Source organism: Rhamphochromis sp. 'chilingali' (assembly GCF_963969265.1).
Source record: "Rhamphochromis sp. 'chilingali' genome assembly, chromosome: 15".
NCBI lineage: Eukaryota > Metazoa > Chordata > Actinopteri > Cichliformes > Cichlidae > Rhamphochromis > Rhamphochromis sp. 'chilingali'.
The window spans coordinates 33,546,985-33,569,744 of record NC_137942.1 but is presented as its reverse complement, the minus strand read 5'-3'; the positions used below and the strand labels follow the sequence as shown (position 1 = coordinate 33,569,744).

General features: G+C 44.5%; 1 protein-coding gene across 6 annotated transcripts in view; it reads left to right on the top strand.

The window, feature by feature from the left end:
• Positions 1 to 22,446, top strand: part of caskin1 (CASK interacting protein 1) — a 111,244-nt gene extending 88,798 nt beyond the window's left edge. For 3 of the 6 annotated variants that reach the window (XM_080905071.1, XM_080905069.1, XM_080905066.1), the window contains 12 exons: positions 372 to 490; positions 6,062 to 6,143; positions 6,685 to 6,794; positions 9,194 to 9,304; positions 10,878 to 10,979; positions 11,162 to 11,300; positions 13,005 to 13,148; positions 13,764 to 14,962; positions 15,069 to 15,374; positions 15,823 to 16,417; positions 16,710 to 17,214; positions 20,416 to 21,267. In XM_080905071.1, coding sequence (XP_080761197.1) covers positions 372 to 490; positions 6,062 to 6,143; positions 6,685 to 6,794; positions 9,194 to 9,304; positions 10,878 to 10,979; positions 11,162 to 11,300; positions 13,005 to 13,148; positions 13,764 to 14,962; positions 15,069 to 15,374; positions 15,823 to 16,417; positions 16,710 to 17,214; positions 20,416 to 20,515 — 3,512 coding nt within the window. In that variant the 3' untranslated portion in view covers positions 20,516 to 21,267. Of the gene's footprint in view, positions 1 to 371; positions 491 to 6,061; positions 6,144 to 6,684; positions 6,795 to 9,193; positions 9,305 to 10,877; positions 10,980 to 11,161; positions 11,301 to 13,004; positions 13,149 to 13,763; positions 14,963 to 15,068; positions 15,375 to 15,822; positions 16,418 to 16,709; positions 17,215 to 20,415; positions 21,268 to 21,403 lie in introns of those variants that run through there. The other 3 variants (XM_080905067.1, XM_080905068.1, XM_080905070.1) reach the window with 3 other exon arrangements.
• Positions 22,447 to 22,760: the final 314 nt, after the last annotated feature.

The window sequence follows — 22,760 nt, the reverse complement described above, 5'->3', positions numbered from 1 at the left end:
TGGTGTGTGCGCGCACGTGTGTGTGCAACATGTATGAAAGTGTCTTTATTCCACTTTTCTGTTCGTCACTCAATCGTCCGTCACCCTGTCTGTCCGTCCTGTGCATCCAACCACATGCTGCCCAGTGCATTTCAATGGAGAGTCACACCTCTTACCACACTGCTTTGGATATCAGCTAAACCACTCAATGCGTGTGTTTGTGTGTGTGTGTCTGTGTGTGTGTGACTGTATGCATCCATCTTGTTGCATGTTTGCATTCGTATGAACAAAATCTATACGTGTTGTTTGGACGGTTGCATGCGTGTGTGAATGTATGTGTATGTCGTGTGTGTGTGTGTGTGTGTGTGTGTGTGTGTGTGTGTGTGTTCCAGGTGGAGATCGCAGCAGCGTCGGTAGTTCCGGCAGTGTAACCAGTGTGAGGTCATCAGGCAGTGGGCAGAGTGCTGGCAGCGCTGCACACATCCTCCACGCACAGGCTGAGGGGGTTAAGGTACCCTACACACACACACACACACACACACACACACACACACACACACACACACACACACACACACAAACACTTGACTAAACCTAACGGATGATCTTAAACAAGTAGTGAAATTTTCTGAGGTATTATGAAATGGTCCTTTAGGCTGCATTCACACTGCAGGCGAAAGCGCATCAAATCCGACTTTTCTGACCCTGTGCGACCATCTATCCCATCATGGTGACAGTGTGAACGGCTCAAATCCGATATTTTCAAATCCGACCTGGGTCACTTTCGTATGTGGTGCTGAATCCGATACAAATCAGATGTTTCAGAAAGCGACTGCTGTTTGATGGTCATGTCGCATTAAATCCGTCTTTTACGTCACTGACACGAGACAGACGCCAATTATCAGCGCCGGAGAAGACATCGCGAACGCTTCCTGGCCATCCAGTGTAGATGTTGGGAAGAGAGCGTTGGAGAAACGTGAACATTTTATTTGTACTGTATAATCTGCAGATTCTGACAGAAACCTGCAGCTGCAAAACATCAATAATGATAGTTATAAAGTTAGTTTGTAAATAACAAAATAACTTTATAACTTAAAGCAAAATTAGGAAACGTAAAGTCCGAAGTCTTTATATTAAGGCCATCAGTCAAACAATACTGTTGCTCTGGGTGTAAACAGAGCGTGTTGTGTGTGACGTCTTCTTTTGTGCATGCGGGCACTTTGAGCGTTCATACTAGAGCGCGTTTGCTGTCGCATTTTATCTGTAGTGTGAACGAGCAGACAAAAAAATCAGATTTGATAAAAAAATCGGAATTGAGCATCAAGACCTGCAGAGTGAACGTAGCCGTAGTTTGTAAAACGTAACAAGCTGGGAGTTAAAAGCTGAAATTGAAATATTTGTGGCTGTGCAATAAATTGTAACATCTCATGACTGGTTACTTGGCTACTGGAGGTCAAAAATGACAACTGAACAGGCTTTGGGGGCTTGTGTTTATTTAATTTAAAAAAACTATTTTATAAAAGTATAATGTAGCCAGTGTGACAATATCCATTGGTTTTGACTATAGTTTCGGTGTTAAGTTCAAAGTTAGTAGAGTGCTAAGTTATTAGGTAATGCTAGCAAGTTTCGAGACTTTCATTCATGTGGGTTTCCTTAGTGCTAAGGCAACGGGCTAATAATGGTTCAGTCACACTAAAGTTAAAACTGCGGCCTCTGCAACTGGGAAAAATCTGCGCTTGCTTCGTGATTGCATTGTAGTTACAGCAATTAGTTGGTGGCTGCAAATCTCTCAAGTCCCGCCCAGTACTTTCATTGTTCAGGTCGCCTGGGAAATGTGTCTCCAAATAACTGCAGTCCAACTGATTGCACTTACACGTATATTACGCCACCCAACACGTTCCTATATTACGAGTTTGGAAAAATGAGGAAACATGAGAACTGTTTGGAATCAATCTACACATGCACGTTTATTTTACTTAAATCGCTTTGGAAAACACTAACTAAGGTTAAGGTAAGGTTATGGTTAGGATTAGGGATTAGGGTCAGGGCTGGAATACACGGCTGGAACGTGTGTTACCGCAGGAGCGTCATCCTATTCGATTTCATGCTCAATCCGGCGCGTAGCATAGGAGCGTGGGTGGTCACCTTTCCAATGGAACGCCTCGGGATGTGAGAAATCGTCGGTATATTACGCGTCGGGAGTAAGAACGGGCTTCACTTCCAGGTACTCCAAAGGTTTGCAAACCTTTGTAAAGGAATAACATTTTGCCAACACCTTTCATCAATCTGAGTCTAAACCTGGTTTGCAGCTGGTTGTTTTCTGGTTATATTGCTATATAAAAGCATCTCATTTTGTAGATACCACCACCCTGCACCATCCAAACTTGACACCAGTTTTACACTGAAAGCAGACTGACTCCACCTAATTGCTGTTTTATCGCCATCTTGATGAACCAGAGTCACTTCACAGTAACTGACTGTGTGGTTGCAGACCTGCTCCACATCTTCAGAGGGATGTTGTTTCAAATACAACAACATCTCAAGTTCACTGGTTCCAGTGATTTTTCTGTGCCATGGTCTCGAACCACAGTTTATCCTAGTGTGACTGTAGTATAAAATACTAGTAAACACTAGGAAACCTGCAGCAAACGCTTCAGGGATTGGCTCTACCACCATGTACATCATCACTGATGAAGGCTTACATGATGATACTAATCCTGCTTTTAGAAGATCTATTATATTGTATCTACTGTACATTATAAAACGCTGTGAGGCGACGTTTGTTGTGATTTGGCGCTACATAAATAGAATAGAATTGAATTGAATAGAAGATATAACCTTTGTTCCTTATGAATGTTTATTTATTCCAAGTCTTACCAATGAGTGGACAACATCAAAGTCATTTTTATTTCTTCTTGTCTTTAAAATGAAGGTACGGGGCTGTTGTTTGAAGCTACAGTTCAGGACGTCACATGTAAATAGTTTGTAGGCAAACAGATGAGTGGATAACTGTGCTTTGACTTTTTTATGCTATGCCTTTATGCATTATTCTTTTTAATATTTTCCTATTTGTTATAGATAAGATGTAACATTAAAAAAACATCTGTAAAAGTAAAGTATACCACGACGTTAAAGATTGAAGTAGTGGCACAGAGATATGCCACATGGACATTATATCCCACATTTTTCTCTCATAAAAAGATTATGCAGATGGATGTCAGTTATTTGAACGCACTACAGTAATAGAACCACACAGCAGATTTGTGTAGCTCAGACTCGGTGAAAGCCTCTGTTCTCTCTGCATCTCGTTTCTCTTTCGTTGGAAGTCCAATTTTTATTGCAGTGCTGCAGGTTTCAGGAGGATGTTTTACTGTGATTAATGCGGTGGCAGTCGGCATACATCATGTCAGGGTTTTTTTCCCAAAAGACAGCCTTTTCTCCAGAGATCAATTCTAACTGAGATGATGTAGGTACTGAATCTATAAAAGGCAGAAACAGCACCCAAGCAACTGACTTTTTTCTCACTGAGGATATGATATTCAGCAAAGGTGTGACTGTCCCCTGAAGGCAACAGTAGATAATTTAGAATGAGTATATGAGCATGAAATGGACACTTATCATCAGATATCATGATTTCAGGAAACCAAACCCTTTAAACGCATGTTTTATCCAGGATGGATGGCCTGTGGAGTAACATTTATTAGAAGCGATACCACATTTTTCTTTAACAAATGAAAAGTAGAATTCATTATTCCTGAAATATACTCACATGTACTTTAGTTTTGCTGCTACAGCCTCATTTGTTCTGGTGTAATGTGTAGCCTGTGGTGACTATTGTAACAGTAGTGAGTTTATTCCCTGCCTTTATATATAACCTTTCCATACTACTGCCATTGTTATGTTTTAATATGCCTCAGATAAATTCAATTTGGCCTCCGTGTTGGCACAGGGAAGCCAACACATGGTTTTATATCTATAATAAAAAAAAAGAAAAGAAGCTCTGACTGAATTTTCCACCATGTTTCCAGCTGTGTGGTTCATGACAAAAAATTTTTTCACCTAATAGTTATCTTAAGAGCTTAAAAATGAAGGATTTCTTACTGCGATGCATCAACTTTAGTATGTTTAGAACAAAGAATATATGATAATGTGAAATGTTATTACCTTTCGCTTGATCTGAACATGTCTTTCATTAGAACATTAAAAAACTGGTTTGACCAACTATGTATCCATGCAAGCTGTGGCAAGATATGCACAGTTTTCTAATTTATAGTCTTTACTTTCTATATGATGCTAATTCTGACAGTAAAGTCTTGCTAATGAAGAGTGCCATGTTTGAGATCGTACACTGTGGTTTGCTAAGTGTACAGAGGAGCAAGGTGTTCGACAGAAGGGGGTTAAGTTATCAGAAAGTTAGCAGTAGTTAATCGAAGGGACTACTACGCAACTCCTAGCTCAACGTAGTGATACGGTAATGTTAGCTAAATGATATTTAGCTTAAGTAGCTAATATCAGCGGGCCAAGGCTAACTGGGTCATGGCTGGTAGACAAAATTAAAACTTGGCTGCAGCTTCTATGTTGGAAAACTGAAGCCAATTAAGTGTCTTAAACTTTCTACCGAAAGGCCACCAGATGGCGATAGCTATGGTCACAAAAAGACATCCAGTCCAACAGACGTCTGTGGGAAAACAGCCAAACAGGCAGATGAAGTGTGGCAATGAAGCTATTCTTGCCCTATTGTACTTCTGTTCATGTGGACGTAGCGTTTTCAGAGGGAGAAATGTTTTGTCATTCATCCAAGTCTTCAGTCTCAGCTGACTCCAGGTTTCCCCAATCACCTAAAGAAAGCTCCAGCTGATCCAGGAGGGAAGGACAACCGCTGCCCAAGCGAAAACCTGTAGTGATCCCGTACGTGTCAGGAGTATCGGAGCAGTTGAGACGCATTTTTTTCTAAACACCAGGTCTCTGTGGCTTTTGAACCCCAAAACAAGCTGCGCCAAAAAACTGGTCCAACCCAAGGATCGGGTCCCCCGACACAAACAGAGTAACATAGTGTACGCTGTTCAGTGCAGGAGGATTGTCAGGATTTATACATCGGGGAAACCAAACAACCTCTGGCGAAGCGGATGGCACAACACAGAAGAGCTACCTCGTCGACGCTGCAGTCTATTTACACGTTTTCATCTGAAAACGCTCCGCGTCCACGCTAACGTTTTCAGACGTTTTCACAGAGTTGTGCGTCCACATTGAAACGACTGAAAACACTTACGTTCCAGTCCTGAGCATGCGTGAAACGCAAGAAGATTCAACCTGCCTCATTTCTGTCTGCTGCTTATTTACTTTCCGGCTTTTTGAAACGTCGCGGCAAACTGTCGAGGAAAAGCTTTTTTTAAATGGACTAACAATGAGGTGGAGTTGCGAGTCTGTGAGTAACACAAATTACAAAGTTGCAAAAGCGAGTGAGAATGAAAGAATTTAAAGAAAAGCTCTCTGAATCATGTACAAACTGTTATTAATCTTTAATAGGGCTGTCAAACTTCAGAGCTGCAAAATGCCCTCCGCTATCTTAGTTTAATTGGTCACATGACTGCATCACGTGACTAAAATGCGTCATCGTTTTCGAAAAGGCTCCGGGTTCGCTGTCCACACTGCGACGCGAAAACGGCGTTTTCAAACGTATGCGCTTTGGAGAGCGTTTTCAAAATGCTGCGTTATCCTTGAACGAAAACGCCGTCTCAGTGTGGACGGGAGGCCAAAACTGAGAGAAAAAGATGCGTTTTCAAAGGAAAACGTATTAGTGTGGACGTAGCCTAAGACTGGGCAAACCTGCAGTCAGCTGAGACTGAAGACTTGGATGAGTGACGAAACATTTCTCCCTCTGAAAACGTCCAGATGAACAGAATCAACCTTTGGGATGATTGAGCATGCATCGAGATGAAAATATGCTGTATTTTCAGCATGTTGGAAAAAAATGAATGCCACGTCAGGGCAGTAAAAAGAAAGTCGTTAGAAGTTGGTGCTCCTGTGTATGAAAGTGTGGTCTCATAAATGTGCTGTGTTTGTGTGGACTTGTTTTTTCCAGCTTTTAGCCACCGTCTTGTCTCAGTCTGCCAAAGCGAAGGAGCATCTGATGGAGCAATCCAAGTCTGTGGATCAGCCTCCAGGTAGGCCAGGCAGGTGACCAGAAAAGAAAGAAGGCTTTCTCCGTTTCCTCTTGTTGCTTATTACTAATCTCACCGCCAAGTATTTTAGGCATACTGTAATATTTGATAACAAAAACCGAAGCACAAGCAGCAGGAAGCTGGTGAGAGAAAGAAGAGCCAATGCTTTCTAATAAAGAGGAGAAGAGCAGAACCAGGGAGCAAGAGAGTGGGATGAGTCTTAATCCACAGGTCTTTTAGAAAATGTCATCATTTGCTTTCACACACAAAAAGATCTTGGCTTGTTTGGTAGACAGATGGCCAAGGCAGGGGATGTAGGAGGGAGTGTAGAAGGGTGTGATTGGTTAAAAAAAGGTTTGCTGTATGTTGGGAACCAGGAATTCTGTTGGTTGAGCATCAAAACAATGAAGACGACCGATCGCAAGGCAGTTAAAGGAGGAGATTCGAGGTCAGATAGCAAGCGATAAAGTCACCTGTTGATCGATCCAAGTATGCAAGCATAGGACGACAATTTGTGACTGGCCAACAATATTTCTCCTCACAGGCTCTGCCAGCTCCTCTCGGACGTCGAGCCAATCAGGCTGTCCACTCCACGAAGCGCCGCCTTATGATGCCACGGCAACCAGGAAGGGGGAGGGTCCATGCGAGGGGAAGGTAGGACAGTCCCAAATCCCTACAGATTCCGCCTTTCATGCAAACACATACAGGCAGTCACCACCATCAGCATCTAACTGCAGGATGATAAGAACGTAGCTTCTCAGTCACCACAACCACAACACTCGCTCTCACACTTGTACACACACACACACACACACACACACACACACCAGGATGTCCCATCGGTTTCTCTCGCAGCTGGCTTCGTCCGTGCTGCGAGTTTTCGGATGCAGCCACGACACGGTGAGTGTGAGAGTGGATCCTGTATGAACGTGAACGAGGAATCGTGTGTGCGTGTGAGAAAATCCTGCATTTCTGTTATCTTTTACCTGCTGGCCATTGTTATTCGCCCCTTTTAGTTGCAGCTTCTCTTCTTCCATTGCTGTATTTTTCTTACTTTGCTGGAAAAACATCTGATAGTGCACCTGAGGGAAGGACATCCTAGTTAGATATTGGCGGGTGTGTGTTGTGTGTGTGTGCTGGCAGGGGCCCAGCAGTGTGCATAACGTGGGTGGACTTAGCACTAAAAGTGTGAAATCTGAGCTTGCACCATGTGCAATAAATTGTCATTTACTGTACAGTGTATGTGTGCATGTTTGCCCATGTGTTTGACTTCACGTGTCATTGTACAATCGTTTCATGTTCAAAACAAAACCAAAAACAAAACAGTGAGCATATTTAAATAGCAGGTGGTCATGGTGGTAGTGTGCATCGCTTGCCTGCAGTATATGTGTGCACACACTAGCATGTAAGCCATGTTCTACTGACCATCTGTTAGATAGAGTCCCGATTCCTCTGCACCCAGCTTCACAATACTTCCCTAGACGGGTAACGTGGAAGAACGATGGGAAGAACGATGGGAAGAACGATGGGAAGAACGCCGGTGGTTCTTGAGGGACTTTGAGGAAGCAGGAGGGACACGGGGAAAGAGAGAAAGAGCCTGAAAGAATGGAGAAAAACAAGAGTGACAGGAGGGATGTGGGAGTTTAAAGAAAAGCAGCGTGTGAGTGGGAAGAAGTCAAGCAGTGGTTTTCCAGTTAGGCCGATTGCTTTTCCATCTGCTGTCACACAGCAGGACACTACTTTAACCATACTCCATCATAATAAAGGTCTGGGTCATAATGAAGGTCACCAAGCAACAAATTTACCTGGGACTGCACAGCATTTTTATTCCTTCGACGCTCACCCCATATATTGATACGGTGTTCAGTCTTGATTGGGTCTAATTTATAAAAGCCAACACATGAGCCTCGTGAGAAATAGGACAGATAGAGGGCACACATATCATAACACCATATAAACAAACTTTTCATTTCTGAATGTTGGACTTATCGAGGCAGAAAACTGTATCCTGTAGTTGTCCTACATGATCAATATCAAATCACCTGGAATATTCACACCACACAACAGCATTGATAACCTGTCCCACATTGTCCAACTTTTATTGCTACACATTTAATCAAACTTAATGAAGTTCTTTAAAGCCAGTAACTAATTGGTTTCTTAAAATCTGTATAAAGTATCAAAATCACTTAGAATTTTTTTTAGTTATTTCAAAAACAATAACACTTGCTTACTCCAGTAGCAATCGTAAGAAGTCAAAGATTAGCTTAAAGTTACGTTTAACAGTAAGAGGCCTGTCTTTGACCCTGTGGTATTGTTGGACTGTAAAACAGGAGGGAAATATTTGCTAGTCTGACTGTTGTTTAGCATGCTAAGCTACATCCCAGACCCAGGATTTCCAGGCCTCAGTGGCTTCCCACTTTTCATGTCGCATCCTGGTTAGCTAACATCTGCCGGTCTAACAGACGCCAATCACAGATAAAACATGGACAGAAAGCTGAACTTATAATGTGAATTTTTAAGGTTTTGAGTTAACATGCAATCAGTCAGAAAATCGGGGTTAGAAGTGTGAAAGTATCTGAAAAGGGGAAGTGTGCAAAAGCGAATGTGTATGCTTCTAATTAAGAGCAGCGTTTTCTGGCGTTGCCTTTTTTGCAGCACTGTGCAAAACAAACAGTAGACACTATGTGTTTTCTCTGCTTTCCAGCTGTAAAGTGTAAGATACAGATTAGCCTGTTGTTGCTAATCTGACCTTCTGTAGTAGCTGAGATTCTGTCGACTGGACGTTTTCCCTTCCTAACCTTAGCCTGGTTTTCACTGCAGGACCAAGGGAGGCTGTCCAGGGCTATTTCAGTAGCCAGCCAGCTTATAATACCGCTGAATCATCCATTAATGTGTAAGAATTAGCTTAGGACCACCCTAAAGATGACAAGACATGGTCATTAAAATGTAGCCCCTCTTTTGCCCTACTTGGCCCTGCTGAGAAAAAAAAATGGCTGTCGAAGAAACACATGGAGCCAGTGACCGCATGCCCCCTGTCTTCTCTCCCGTAGAGCTCAGAGGCCGTTGTCCAATGGCTGAGCGACTTTCAGCTGCAGGTCTACGCTCCAAACTTCCTGGGCGCTGGGTATGACTTGCCCACCATTAGCCGAATGACCCCGGAGGTAAGGCAACTAAACCCTGACCCTGACTCCCAGAGAGGTCGCAGGCACCTCCAAGGACCACAATGAGAACAAGTCTGCACGACTTTGATTTGTGTTGTCCTTGATGTTTTCAATATGCATGTAAATAATTTATTTTACAAAACAAAATCGCAAGTGAGCACAATTAAACCACTCAACCAACCACCTGCCTTTTCCTGCCTCGTGCCTCACCTGCCTACGTTCACTTTCCTCCCCCCTCGATCATGTATTGCCTTCCCCCTCTGACTCCAGAAAAGGTTTAAATGTGTGAACCCCTTCGCGTACTGTTGAGTCTCTGGGCTCTCACCAGCCCCACAGTATTAAAACCTTTGCCATCGGCTCAAGTCTGAAGAAAGGTCATAAAATGGCCATGAAGATAATGAGACACGAGTCATCTTGCTGTTCGTATCCCTATTTTTGCAAAATGTTAAACAGAAAATAACCAGTACAAGACGACTGTATGTTACTGCGTACTGTGGCTCTTGGTACACCCTAGTGGTCACTTAATGCAAGTTGTGTGTCGTACTTAATGTGTGGACCTTTAAAAGTAGTTCCTTTTTACTCAGAAGAGAATGTCAAATAAAGAGTTGCAGTATGGGGAAATTATTATGTAATGTTTTTGTGTTTAAATATTGTCTTCAGAATTCTGCCTAAATATGAATTAAAAATAAGCTCTGGTTTAAATGTTAGCATCAAGATCTTAAAACAAAGTCCATAAAAGACAAAAATCCTCCTGTGATGATACCTATAGTATTTTTACGTGTTTGTTGTTTCCATTTTAAGCTGCCGGTTGAACGCAGAGAAATTTAACACATTCAAAAACCAACTCAGTGAACTTGTGTTCGACTTTGTGACCCTTCACCTCACCTCCAACACTGCTCCTGCTGCTGCTAGCTTTGAGGAACAATCCTGGCCCTGCCACACTTAAAAACAAATAATTTATAGCATTCATAAATTACTTGTGTATATATGCACACTTTGTGCACGCTGAAGGGACTCAGATTAGCGATGGCTTAAAGGGCTTTTCTCATCAGAGATGTGTCACTGAGCGGAGGCCTCGTCTCCTGGTTCGTCCCACAAAATGATTTATGCAGCCAAGTGTACGTGGCGGCTGTTGTATAAAAGTGTGTTCTCGGGTGTCCTAACAACTTCCAGTGAGTTGCACTGAAGTCAAATGTAGCACTTGTGCCGTGCAGCGCTCTGTGATATTTCTGTCTTCTTTATATCAAAGTGCGGTCATGTCTGCGTACCAGATTCAGCCTGTTTTTTTAATTTTGGCCGCCTCCTTTCACTGCAGACATTTGCTTTTGTTTGCCATGCTTTTCTTATGGGTTTGACACATCCGCGCTCTTCTCCCTTTAGCCGACAGAAGCCTTCATCAGATATCACGCCATCTCTTGTGTTGCAAATTTTCTTCTGAGTGTGTGTGTGTGGAAGACAGAGAGAGAACGACAGAGAGTGATGGGCACTTGGGGAGATTTTCTTGTACTTTGTGGAATAAAAATGCCTGAACATATACTTACAGCTTCTTACTTACATGTTTGTGTGTGTGTAGGATCTGACCGCTATTGGAATAACTAAACCAGGTCACAGAAAGAAGATAACATCAGAGATTAACAAGCTAAGTGTTACAGAGTGGCTGCCTGAGCATAAACCTGTGAGTACACGCACACACAGACTTTTTAAACCAGTCAAATAGATGCTTGTATGTCATTGCTATGCCAAAACTTTGATTGGTTGATCATGACACGAAGTGTCCTGTGGGCTAATATTCTGAGCTACCATGGGAAGCTACAAGCTACTGCCTGCTCAGCGCTCTTATTTCTGGCATTCTTACAGGCTAGCCTAGGAGAATGGCTATCTTCTGTTGGTCTAAGCCAGTACCACCAGATGTTAGTGCAGAACGGTTACGAGAACATCGACTTCATCACGGACATCACTTGGGAAGACCTGCAGGAAATAGGCATCACCAAACTGGGTACGACAAACAAACAATGCAGTGCTTGTTTTGTTTTTCCACTGTGAAACTGTCATGCGCCGTGGTGCGCGGGCACGAAAGGATCCAGGCGCAGACTCCGAGCTAACAAAAAGACACTTTATTAAAACAACGAAAGGCGACCCGGGGAAAGTAGAGAGCAAAACAGAAACTAAAAATCCGGGGAAACAATGACACGAGGAAGCCGGGATCGGGACGGCGGGGGGGATAGAACGGAACCGTGGGAGCTCGGGAGGGAAGTGTGGCAGTCCGTGGGGGCAGGAAGTCCGTGGAATGGCGAGTGGGCCAGGTGAGCGCCGCGAGATCCAGTTGAGCCGGAGGACAGGCAGGTAGCAGACGCCGAGTAGAAATCACTGTGGGGATGACTACGGACTGGCGTGGAGCATCCGTCAGCGCCGGATTAAGTGGATCTCCGTGTAATCACCGGGATGGAGAGCAGGTGTGCTAGTGATGGCCCAGCCCGGGGGTGTGGCTACCCGAGCATCACGCATTCCACAGACCATGACAGAAACATGAAAGTTAAGCTACAGTATCCCCTACTAATCACAAGACTCTGCATGTGGTGTATAATGTGGCCAACATTCACATTTGAGCATAGCTTTATGTATGTTAGGTGCACTTAATAGAGATGAAAGTAACCAGTAATCTCAAAAATAAACGAGTGAAGTGATTAAAATGCAGACTTAAAACCAGAATACGTATATAAGCATATGCAGAGAGTTTGGAAAGTATTCTCAGGGCTTCACTTGTTCCACATAATGACGTGTTACAGACTCCAAAATGAATTAAGTTAATTTTTCATCTCAAAATTCTACATATACACCATAATGAGTGAAAAAAGTTGACACTCAAAATTGAGATCAGGTGTGTCCTTCTTCCACTGATCATCTGTCAGACGATGAACTTGATTGGACTCCATCTGTAATAAATTCAGTTGATTGGACATGATTTGTCTCACACCTGTCTATATAAGGTCGTACAGTTGACAGTGCATGTCAGAGCACAAACCCAAGCCATGAAGTATATGTTAATGATGAATTATGAAGACGTCTTTTAGATTTTCTTACAGGGAAGCTAACTATTCCCCCAAAATACTAGCACTCTGCCTCTGGGTGCTGAATGGTGCATGAAGGGTTTACGACAGGATATCTGTAAAAAAGAAGCCGGTTGAAGATTTCTGCTGCTAGAAATTTTCTGTTGCTAATCATTTCATGACTGAAATAAAAGCTAAAGTAGCTCTACAGTTCTGTGGCATCCCTAAAATTCAAAGAAAGGTCATTTACTACACTCAAAACCTGAGCTTTATTCAATATCTTGACCCCTATGAACCCCCCTAACCCAAAAAACTATAACGAGACTGACCTTTTTGGACTACATAAAATATAGTAAACTTAAAATATCACACCCAGCATCTAAAGAGTGGGAGTTCTGAGTTACAAGTTCTCTGTCCACGCCTCCCCATCTATAAAACATTTACTAGCTAAACTGGTTAGTGTTACCATGTTAGCTGTAGCGTTTTTAGATAAGCTAGCTTCTGTAGCCTTACAGTTTTCTCAGTTAGTCAGGTTTAGTTTTCTGTTCAGGAGTTAAGGGAAAGTGCACTGACGACAAAACAAATTTTCAGTGCATTTGACTTGTATTACCTGTGTTATGCCAAACTGTAATTCCACTTTGTTAATGCTGTAGGCCACCAGAAAAAGCTAATGCTGGCGGTGAAGCGGCTGGCTGAAATGCAGCGCAGTTCAGATGGGCGGGGCTCCCTCCGAAAGAAGCCCCCACCAATCACGCAGCAGCAGGAAGTCATGTCGATGGATAGTCCTCCCCCAGATGGTGAGATCATTCAGGAAAATCTCAGCCTGTACAGTTTTAACTCCATCTTTAATTGGAATTATCTGTATGTTTCATTTGATTGTGAAACCAGTAAAAAAATAAATCATGTTAGAGTTGCTTTGGTCGTCTGCTGGTTAGATAGACTGGTGGTCCACTCTTCTTTGTTCTCAGTGGATAGTCCTTGAGCCCATCTCAAGTCCCCCATCAGACCACAGCTTTCAGACTGGTTGGTTTGGCTATCTTGCACATCTGTTGACATCTGTGACACCTAACTTACTTTACAGATGGCTGTGGAAATATCAGAAGCTTCCCTTCACTTGTCTAGGTGGATTCATACAACTGTCTAAAGACTGTATTTAGTGCATCTTCCTGAATGAAAGTCTAGTAAGCATCTTTATTTTTGACACTTGACCAAATCTGAGTAGAGCTCATGCTGTTTGCAGTTTGGGGGTTAGGTTGACTGAGCCCATAATGAAGCTACTAGATTGAAAGCAACTGCTGTGTAACAGTGGTAAAGCATTTCATCTGAGTTTCATTTACTTAATAAACCTTTTGTGAGATAAAAAGATAAGATTTCATTTATCTTCATCTGAGTTTTTCTTTGTCTCTCTTCAGAGGTCATGTCTCCCAAAATGAGCACCTTCCAGGACAGCGAGCTGAGCACTGAGCTACAGAATGCAATGACCCAGCCAGTTCAGGAGGTCAAAGCTCAGCGAACACGCAGCCTTAGCAAAGACCACGATGAGGTGCTTACAGGCGGAGGAGGAGGTGGAGGTGGGCCACCTAAGAAGGAGGCCCGGACTATGAGGCAGCAGAGCAGCCAGGGAAGCGCGTCCTCTCACCGAGGCAGTGTATCCTCACAAGGCAAACATCGTCACTCTCATTCTCACTCGCAGCCTGCACCTCCCTACACACCCCCACACACTCCTACCAAGACCAGGACCTCTTCCTCCTCGTCCACATCATCTGTGCAGAGCACGTCTTCCCCACAGGCCAAGCCCAAGCCGTCCCCACAGTTCATCCAGGGGGAAAGACCTCAGTCACCGCGCTCACATCCTCCTCAGTCTCCAACCCATCGCGGAGCCCCGTGCCAGCTTCAGCCCCAGCAGCAGCAACCTCAAATGCCGCCGCAGCACCAGGCTCACCCTCACCCTCAGCACCACCCACAGATGCAGGCGATGGAGGTCAGGGAGAGTCAGCAAGTCCCAGTCCTCTGTCTCCCACCAGAGGCAGAGTTAGCAGAGGAAGAAGGACCAAAGAACTCGTCTGTCCAGAATAAACGCGCTCACACGCTCAACCGATACGCTGTCTCAGATAGCGAGTGCGATGAGAGAGCAGGAGGAAGAGGAGGGGGTGGAGGAGAAGCAGAAGCTGACGTTGTAAGCCAGAGCTCAGCTGCTGTGAGAGGGGAAGGAGGGAAATACGCCACAGTAACTCACCGAGTCAGCCGTAGTCACTCCGTACGCAATCAGGAAAAGGGCGCCAACCGAAACCAGAGCCAGTCGTTTGCTCTCCGTCAGAAGAAAAAAGGCCCACCCCCACCACCGCCCAAACGCTCCAGCTCAGCCATCTCCACCTCCAACTCCAACCTGGCAGATGCCAACACGCAGCCGAATACGCTCACCACTACTGGGGGGATGCTGGATGTGCCTTACTACCAACAACGGCGGGCCAGCGACCTGGGGGTGTCCGTGGAGACAGCTGCCGTGGAGACGAGCAGCGTTGGCAGTGTGAGGAGCATTGCCGCCATGTTAGAGATGTCTTCTATAGGGGGAGGAGCCAAAGGCATGGCATTGCAGAAGAACTTTTTGCAGGTAATGTATACAGAACTTCATTTCTCTAACATAACACTACATATATGTTTATTTATTCATATGTATGCTGTAACTAAGTGAAATATGGTTGTTGTGCGTTCAACAGGTGGGGAAAACACGCGATGCCATTGGTCTGGATGGTGAGGTGGTAAACCGACGACGAACCATCAGCGGCCCCGTCAGTGAGCTTGTGGCTGCTGCAAGGCGCGACCAGCCAACTCCTTTGACTTTCCCCTCTCCCTCCACCCAGCCTGAATCCTCCCCTCCTCCTGTTAATTCCTCCTCACCCCAACCTCCATCCTCACCCCACCCCAGCTCAGGAGGTAGTGGCAGCTCTTCAGAGAATCTGCCTTTTGCAGAGGAGGGAAGTCTGACCATCCGCCGCCATGGTCGAGGAGAAGGAGAAGGACAGGTAGCTATCAATATATATGTTTGTCTGTCTATCTGTCTATCTATCTATCTATCTATCTATCTATCTATCTATCTATCTATCTATCTATCTATCTATCTATCTATCTATCTATCTATCTATCTATCTATCTATCTCTATCTATCTCTATCTATCTCTATCTATCTATCTATCTCTATCTATCTCTATCTATCTATCTATCTATCTATCTATCTATCTATCTATCTATCTATCTATCTATCTATCTATCTATCTATCTATCTATCTATCTATCTATCTATCTATCTATCTAATGTAATGTGCTAAAGCTAATGTGCTCTAATGTATTGCAAATCCATAGTCAAGCTTCTGTGTTCTGTAAGCTTTATTTGTCTTATCCATTTATCTTTGTCAGTGTTTTTTGACTGTGCAAAAATGACCCCTTATCATGAATGTATGAATTTTCCGTTAGTGTGTATTTTGTGTATGTCTGCAGGGTGACGGCGAGGGTCACCAGGGAGACAGCAGCTACGCCCAGGAGGACATCTCCAATGCTGAAGCCACGGCGACCTTAAAACGACGACCCCGCAGTTCCAAGCCCCACACCAACGGCTCTGACTTCACCCTTCAAGAGTCATCCACCGTCAAGCGACGACCCAAGAGCCGTGACAAAGAGCCCGAGGGCTACGCAGAGCTGGCCACAGCCAACGGGGAGCCTGCGAACACCGGGCAGCCAAACACCACGCAGCCAGTTCCCTACCAGAACGGCACAGCCACAGTGAAACGCCGCCCAGTGTCTGATGCTGGAGTGATCGAGCAACCGCAACCTCAACCTCAACCTCAACCTCAAACTCAACCACAAGTGACTGCTGCTCCTCGCAGGGACAGCTTGGACCAAGGAGCTCCAGTGGCAAATGAAGGTGGTCCTGTGAGGAAACCAAAGCCTCCAGTCTCCCCAAAGCCTGTAGTGGCACAGATAAAGAGACAGGGAGGACCTCAGACCCCACCGCAGCCTGTATCCAACAAACGAGTACCCCTACCAGGTCCGGGGACACCTGGAAGTCCAGGTAAACACAGTGGATTTGGGTGTTTTGTGTACATATTAATTCCAAATGCCCTTCAGGAAGTTGAAGCAAAAAAACAGTGATGAAAAGGCAAGCTGAAAAATAATTTTACAAAGTGTATTTTCATGAGTAAAGAGTATTTCATGCTACCCGGTCAGTCAAAGCTTATCGGTACTGGAGGGGTTTCAAACAGCGTTATAGGCCCGTATCAGCCAGTCTTAGATAGTGTTTATAAAGGAAAACAGCGTATTTCAGCTGCTCAGTGATCCAGTCTTTCTCTTTGCTCTCTGTGTAGTGGAAGGAAAGAAGATCCCTCCACCAGTTTCACCCAAACCAGCGCCACCACCCACAGCGCCCAAACCAGCCAAGCTCATCCACTCTGTAACTGGCCCCGCACTGTCCACCCCAGCCTCTGCCCCGCCCAAGCAGCACTCTGCAGTGGCCCGACAGACCAGTTCACCGCCCTCCTTCCCCCCATCTAACACTCCCAGCCCGCCGAACGCCAAACCGACGAGCCCTTCCTCCCAGAGTCCCCACACGCCACAGACACCCACCACACCACAGACACCTCAGACTCCTGCCACTCCCAGCCCAACCCCTCCGCCTGTCAAACCCCCACGATCCTCCATCGGGGGGGTGTCAGTGGACAGCGGGATGTCAGGGGGCGGGGTCACGGCGCCAGCCGCCACGACAACAGAGTTCGGAGTGGATTCATTGGTGCACCAGAAGTTGGAGGAAACAAGCGCTTCGCTGGCTGCTGCTCTGCAAGCCGTGGAGGATAAAATACTACGACAGGAAGAGTAAGGACCACACTCACACACACACACACACACACACACTGACAGTCATGCTGTTAACAACAGTTAGCCACACAGAAGCATCTGGAACGTTGTCCTTCAGTAGGTGATGATATGAACCCTCTACAAGTGTCTACTACGGATTAATCTCATCAAGTGAGATCAGCAGACCACAGTCTAAGGGACTGAAAACTAGCACCCACTCAACATAGGTTGTGAGGATTTGTGCGGAGAATTCAAACACTTAAGGCCTTTGCAGACAATCACATTCAAAACATACTTGATTTGTTGCATAACAGCTGAAGTACAACTATAGATGAAATCTTCTTGCACATTAATAATAATATAATCCGGTACCATTCAGTGGAAATGTACAGTGGGGCAAAAAAGTATTTAGTCAGCCACCGATTGTGCAAGTTCCCCCACTTAAAATGATGACAGAGGTCAGTAATTTGCACCAGAGGTACACTTCAACTGTGAGAGACAGAATGTGAAAAAACAAATCCATGAATCCACATGGTAGGATTTGTAAAGAATTTATTCGTAAATCAGGGTGGAAAATAAGTATTTGGTCACCTCAAACAAGGAAAATCTCTGGCTCTCACAGACCTGTAACGTCTTCTGTAAGAAGCTTTTCTGTCCCCCACTCGTTACCTGTATGAATGGCACCTGTTTGAACTCATCATCTGTATAAAAGACACCTGTCCACAGCCTCAAACAGTCAGACTCCAAACTCCGCCATGGCCAAGACCAAAGAGCTTTCGAAGGACACCAGGAAAAGTATTGTAGACCTGCACCAGACTGGGAAGAGTGAATCTACAATAGGCAAGCAGCTTGGTGTGAAAAAATCAACTGTGGGAGCAATCATCAGAAAATGGAAGACATACAAGACCACTGATAATCTCCCTCGATCTGGGGCTCCACGCAAGATCTCATCCCGTGGGGTCAGAATGATCATGAGAACGGTGAGCAAAGATCCCAGAACCACACGGGGGGACCTGGTGAATGACCTGCAGAGAGCTGGGACCAAAGTAACAAAGGTCACCATCAGTAACACACTACAACGGCAGGGAATCAAATCCCGCAGTGCCAGACGTGTTCCGCTGCTGAAGCCAGTGCATGTCCAGGCCCGTCTGAAGTTTGCCAGAGAGCACATGGATGATACAGCAGAGGATTGGGAGAATGTCATGTGGTCAGATGAAACCAAAGTAGAACTTTTTGGTATAAACTCAACTCGTCGTGTTTGGAGGAAGAAGAATACTGAGTTGCATCCCAAGAACACCATACCTACTGTGAAGCATGGGGGTGGAAACATCATGCTATGGGGCTGTTTTTCTGCCAAGGGGACAGGACGACTGATCCGTGTTAACGACAGAATGAATGGGGCCATGTATCGTGAGATTTTGAGCCAAAACCTCCTTCCATCAGTGAGAACTTTGAAGATGAAACGAGGCTGGGTCTTCCAACATGACAATGATCCAAAACACACCGCCCGGGCAACAAAGGAGTGGCTCCGTAAGAAGCATTTGAAAGTCCTGGAGTGGCCTAGCCAGTCTCCAGACCTCAACCCCATAGAAAATCTGTGGCGGGAGTTGAAAGTCCGTGTTGCTCGGCGACAGCCCCAAAACATCACTGCTCTCGAGAAGATCTGCATGGAGGAATGGGCCAAAATACCAGCTACTGTGTGTGCAAACCTGGTAAAGACCTATAGTAAACGTTTGACCTCTGTTATTGCCAACAAAGGTTATGTTACAAAGTATTGAGTTGTATTTTTGTTATTGACCAAATACTTATTTTCCACCCTGATTTACGAATAAATTCTTTACAAATCCTACCATGTGGATTCATGGATTTTTTTTTCACATTCTGTCTCTCACAGTTGAAGTGTACCTCTGGTGCAAATTACTGACCTCTGTCATCATTTTAGGTGGGGGAACTTGCACAATCGGTGGCTGACTAAATACTTTTTTGCCCCACTGTACCTACGCCTGTGATCACAGGATCACTAGCAGTATACTGAAATACAATGCTCTCTCTTTTTCCATTTCCATTTGTTTTTAATGTATCACAGTTGGAGAAAAGACTTCATGCTCTGTTAACCCTCTGAGGTCTGGTCATCATCGATAGTGACCCTAGCCCTAACTGTAACTCCAGGCAAGTCTTGGCAGTCAGGGAACAAAACGGTGTGGGATAATTAGGAAACTTCTGAGGGAAACCTGGTCTTGTTAGTAGAGCTGGCATCCATCCGCCCTGAATGGATGAATCAGCTCTCATTTGATTTGTAGAAATCTGGCCAAATTTATTAAACCCCCCAAAACGTGACTATCCAGAGATGGGACCAGGAAGCATATTTATATTTATTTACTATTAAATCATCTCATATCTTCACACACTGAGGTTAATTATGGAGTTCCACAGGGTTCAGTGCTTGGACCAGTTCTGCTTACATTATACATGCTTCCCTTCCTGCTTCCCGTCTTCCTCATCAGAAGACATAGCATACATTTTCACTGCTATGCAGATGACACCCAGCTCTGTGTGTCCATGAAGCCAGATAACACACACCAATGAGTTAAACTGCAGGAATGTCTTAAAGACATAAAGACCTGGATGTCCTCCAATTTTATGCTTCTAAATCCAGATAAAACTGACATTATTGTACTGGATGGCATTACCTTGGCCTCTAGTAACACTGTGAGGAATCTTGGAGTCATTTTTGACCAGGATATGTCCTTAATCCAAAATGCTGCAGCAAGAGTCCTGACAGGGAAGAGAGATCATATTTCTCCTATATTGGCTTCACCTCATTGGCTCTCTGTTAAATTCAGTTTAATTGAATTGAAAATCCTGCTGCTCACTTACTTGTTGTTCCCAGAGTATTTAAAAGTAGAATGGGAGGCAGAGCCTTCAGTTTTCAGGCCCCTCTTCTGTGGAACCAGCTTCCAGTTTGGATTCAGGAGACAGACACTATCTCTACTTTCAAGATTAGGCTTCAAACTTTCCTTTTTGCTAAAGCATATAGTTAGGGCTGGACCAGGTGACCCTGAATCCTCCCTTAGTTATGCTGCAATAGACGTAGGCTGCCGGGGATTCCCATGATGCATTGAGTTTTTCCTTTCCAGTCACCTTTCTCACTCACTATGTATTAACAGACCTCTCTGCATTGAATCATATCTGTTATTAACCTCTGTCTCTCTTCCACAGCATGTCTTTATCCTGTCTTCCTTCTCTCACCCCAACCGGTCGCAGCAGATGGCCCCGCCCCTCCCTGAGCCTGGTTCTGCCGGAGGTTTCTTCCTGTTAAAAGGGAGTTTTTCCTTCCCACTGTCGCCAAAGTGCTTGCTCACAGGGCTGTTGGGTTTTCTCTGTTGTATTAATGTAGGGTCTACCTTACAATGTAAGGCGCCTTGAGGTTGAGGTTGTTGTAATTTGGTGCTATATAAATAAAATTGAATTGAACTAAAATTGAATATTTACAGTTTTCTTCTCAACACTTCAATTTTTTTTTCACCGTATGTCGTCCAAGTTGACATTTCTGATGCCCAACAAAAACAAAAAGTTTGGTTTTTATTTTTTGTTTTTGATGTGTTAGAATGTTTCTTTTTTTTGTTTCTTGACCACCAAGACAAAAAGGGCACATTCTGCTGGCACAGGTTAGGGTCATTATAAATCATGATATAAGTGATGCTGAGAAGTCTGTTTTTGTCTGAACTCAAGACCTGCTCACTTCAAAAATAATTTTAAAGGTTAATTTGAAGCTCTTATTACTCAAAGCTGCATATATGCAGTATTGTTATCCTCGATTTGCATTAAAATACACAACGCTGAAAAACGACTGCCCCACATCTTTCAGTTCAGTTTGATTTATACAGTACCGAATCACAACAACAGGCGCCTATTGTAATTTAAAGACCCTAAAGTAATACAGAGAAAACCCAACAATCAGACAACACCCTATGAGTCAACACTTGGCGACAATGGGAAGGAAAAACACACGTTTAACAGGAAGACTGAGGCTCAGGGAGGGGCAGCTAACTTTACATTATTGTTTTTAGTCTTTGCTTTTTATTGTTAATAAACTTGTGGTTCTGTCTGTGTGTGTGTGTGTGTGTGTGTGTGTGTGTGTGCGTGTGCGTGCGTGTGTGCGTGTGCGTGCGTGTGCGTGTGCGTGTGTGTGTGCGCGCGCCTCTAGCTCTGTGGCCGAGCAGAAGACCACAGTTAGCATCCTTGACGACATCGGCAGCATGTTTGATGACCTCGCCGACCAGCTTGACGCCATGTTGGAGTAACTACAGAAACCAGCCGGTGCGTCTCCTTAGCAACGCTGCATCAGAAGTGACTCAGTTGGCACAACGGGCAACACGCCTCTCTATCTCGCACCTTCTCCTCATCCTTCTCTCTCTCATCATTCCCCTCCACCCCTCCCTGTCATCCGTCCATCGGTCTGTTGCTGCGCCATCCCCTCCTCTTCCTCTCGTCTCCTGATGATAACGGAGCAGCACCGCAGGCCCGGACAGACTTGGCAAGAGAAGGAGAGAGCAAGAAAGAGGAATAGATAGAGAGACTAAAAGAGAAATGTTGGTTGGGGAAAGGACCAAAGACAAGTGATGGAGGAGAGAAAATAGAAAAAACACACAAATGACGAGAGATGAAGAAATGCAACAAAAAGGAGGAGACTGCAATCAAAATGTGAGTCTTTAAAGAACTCTTCTGCTCAAAGCGAGCAAAGAAACAAAACCAATACAGAATGAAAAACCAACTGTGTAATGAATCATAGTATGGTATGTGTACATTATAAGCATGGAGAGTTTATATCTACTGAAAAAGTCCTGCATTAGCACAGTAATATATAATATACTGATAAATATCAATCTTTAGCTCTTTGGTTTGATGTCTTGGTTCTGTGTGGAATGGTGACCTCTGGTGTTGTGATGATGTAAATGACTTGATGGATTTGTTTTTGTTTTTGTTCTTTATCCGTGACCAAAACGAGACTATTCAGCTCCTGAGGTGTGTGTGTGTGTGTGTCTGTGTTGTGTGCACGCGAGAGAGAGAAGGAGAGCAATAGGAACAGGGTGGTAGATGTATGCATGTGAGTGTTTCAGGATCAGATTGTGTTTCCTGTCCTGGCTGCATCTCTGCCACATCTTCGTCATCACCCTGTACACACACACACACACACACACACACACACACACACACACACACACACACACACACACACACACACACACACAGGAGAAGCACAATGCAGTCAGATTGATTACAGACACACACACACACACACACACGTACACAAGGGAGCATGCACAATTAATAAATAAAATAAAGAGAGAAGGGGAGGGAGAAAACAAAAGTGTACAGCAGGTTGTGTTTGGGACAAAGTCGGTCAAATTCATTTTGGAAAGGATTTAGCCATAGGAGGTCGAAGCCACCATTGGTGAACATGGAATACATGATTAGAGGCGGGTTAGGGCTTCCACCTCTGATGGCTTATACCTCAGAGAGTTAAAGGGATTACATGCATTTCGTGAGGTAAGGTAAAGGCA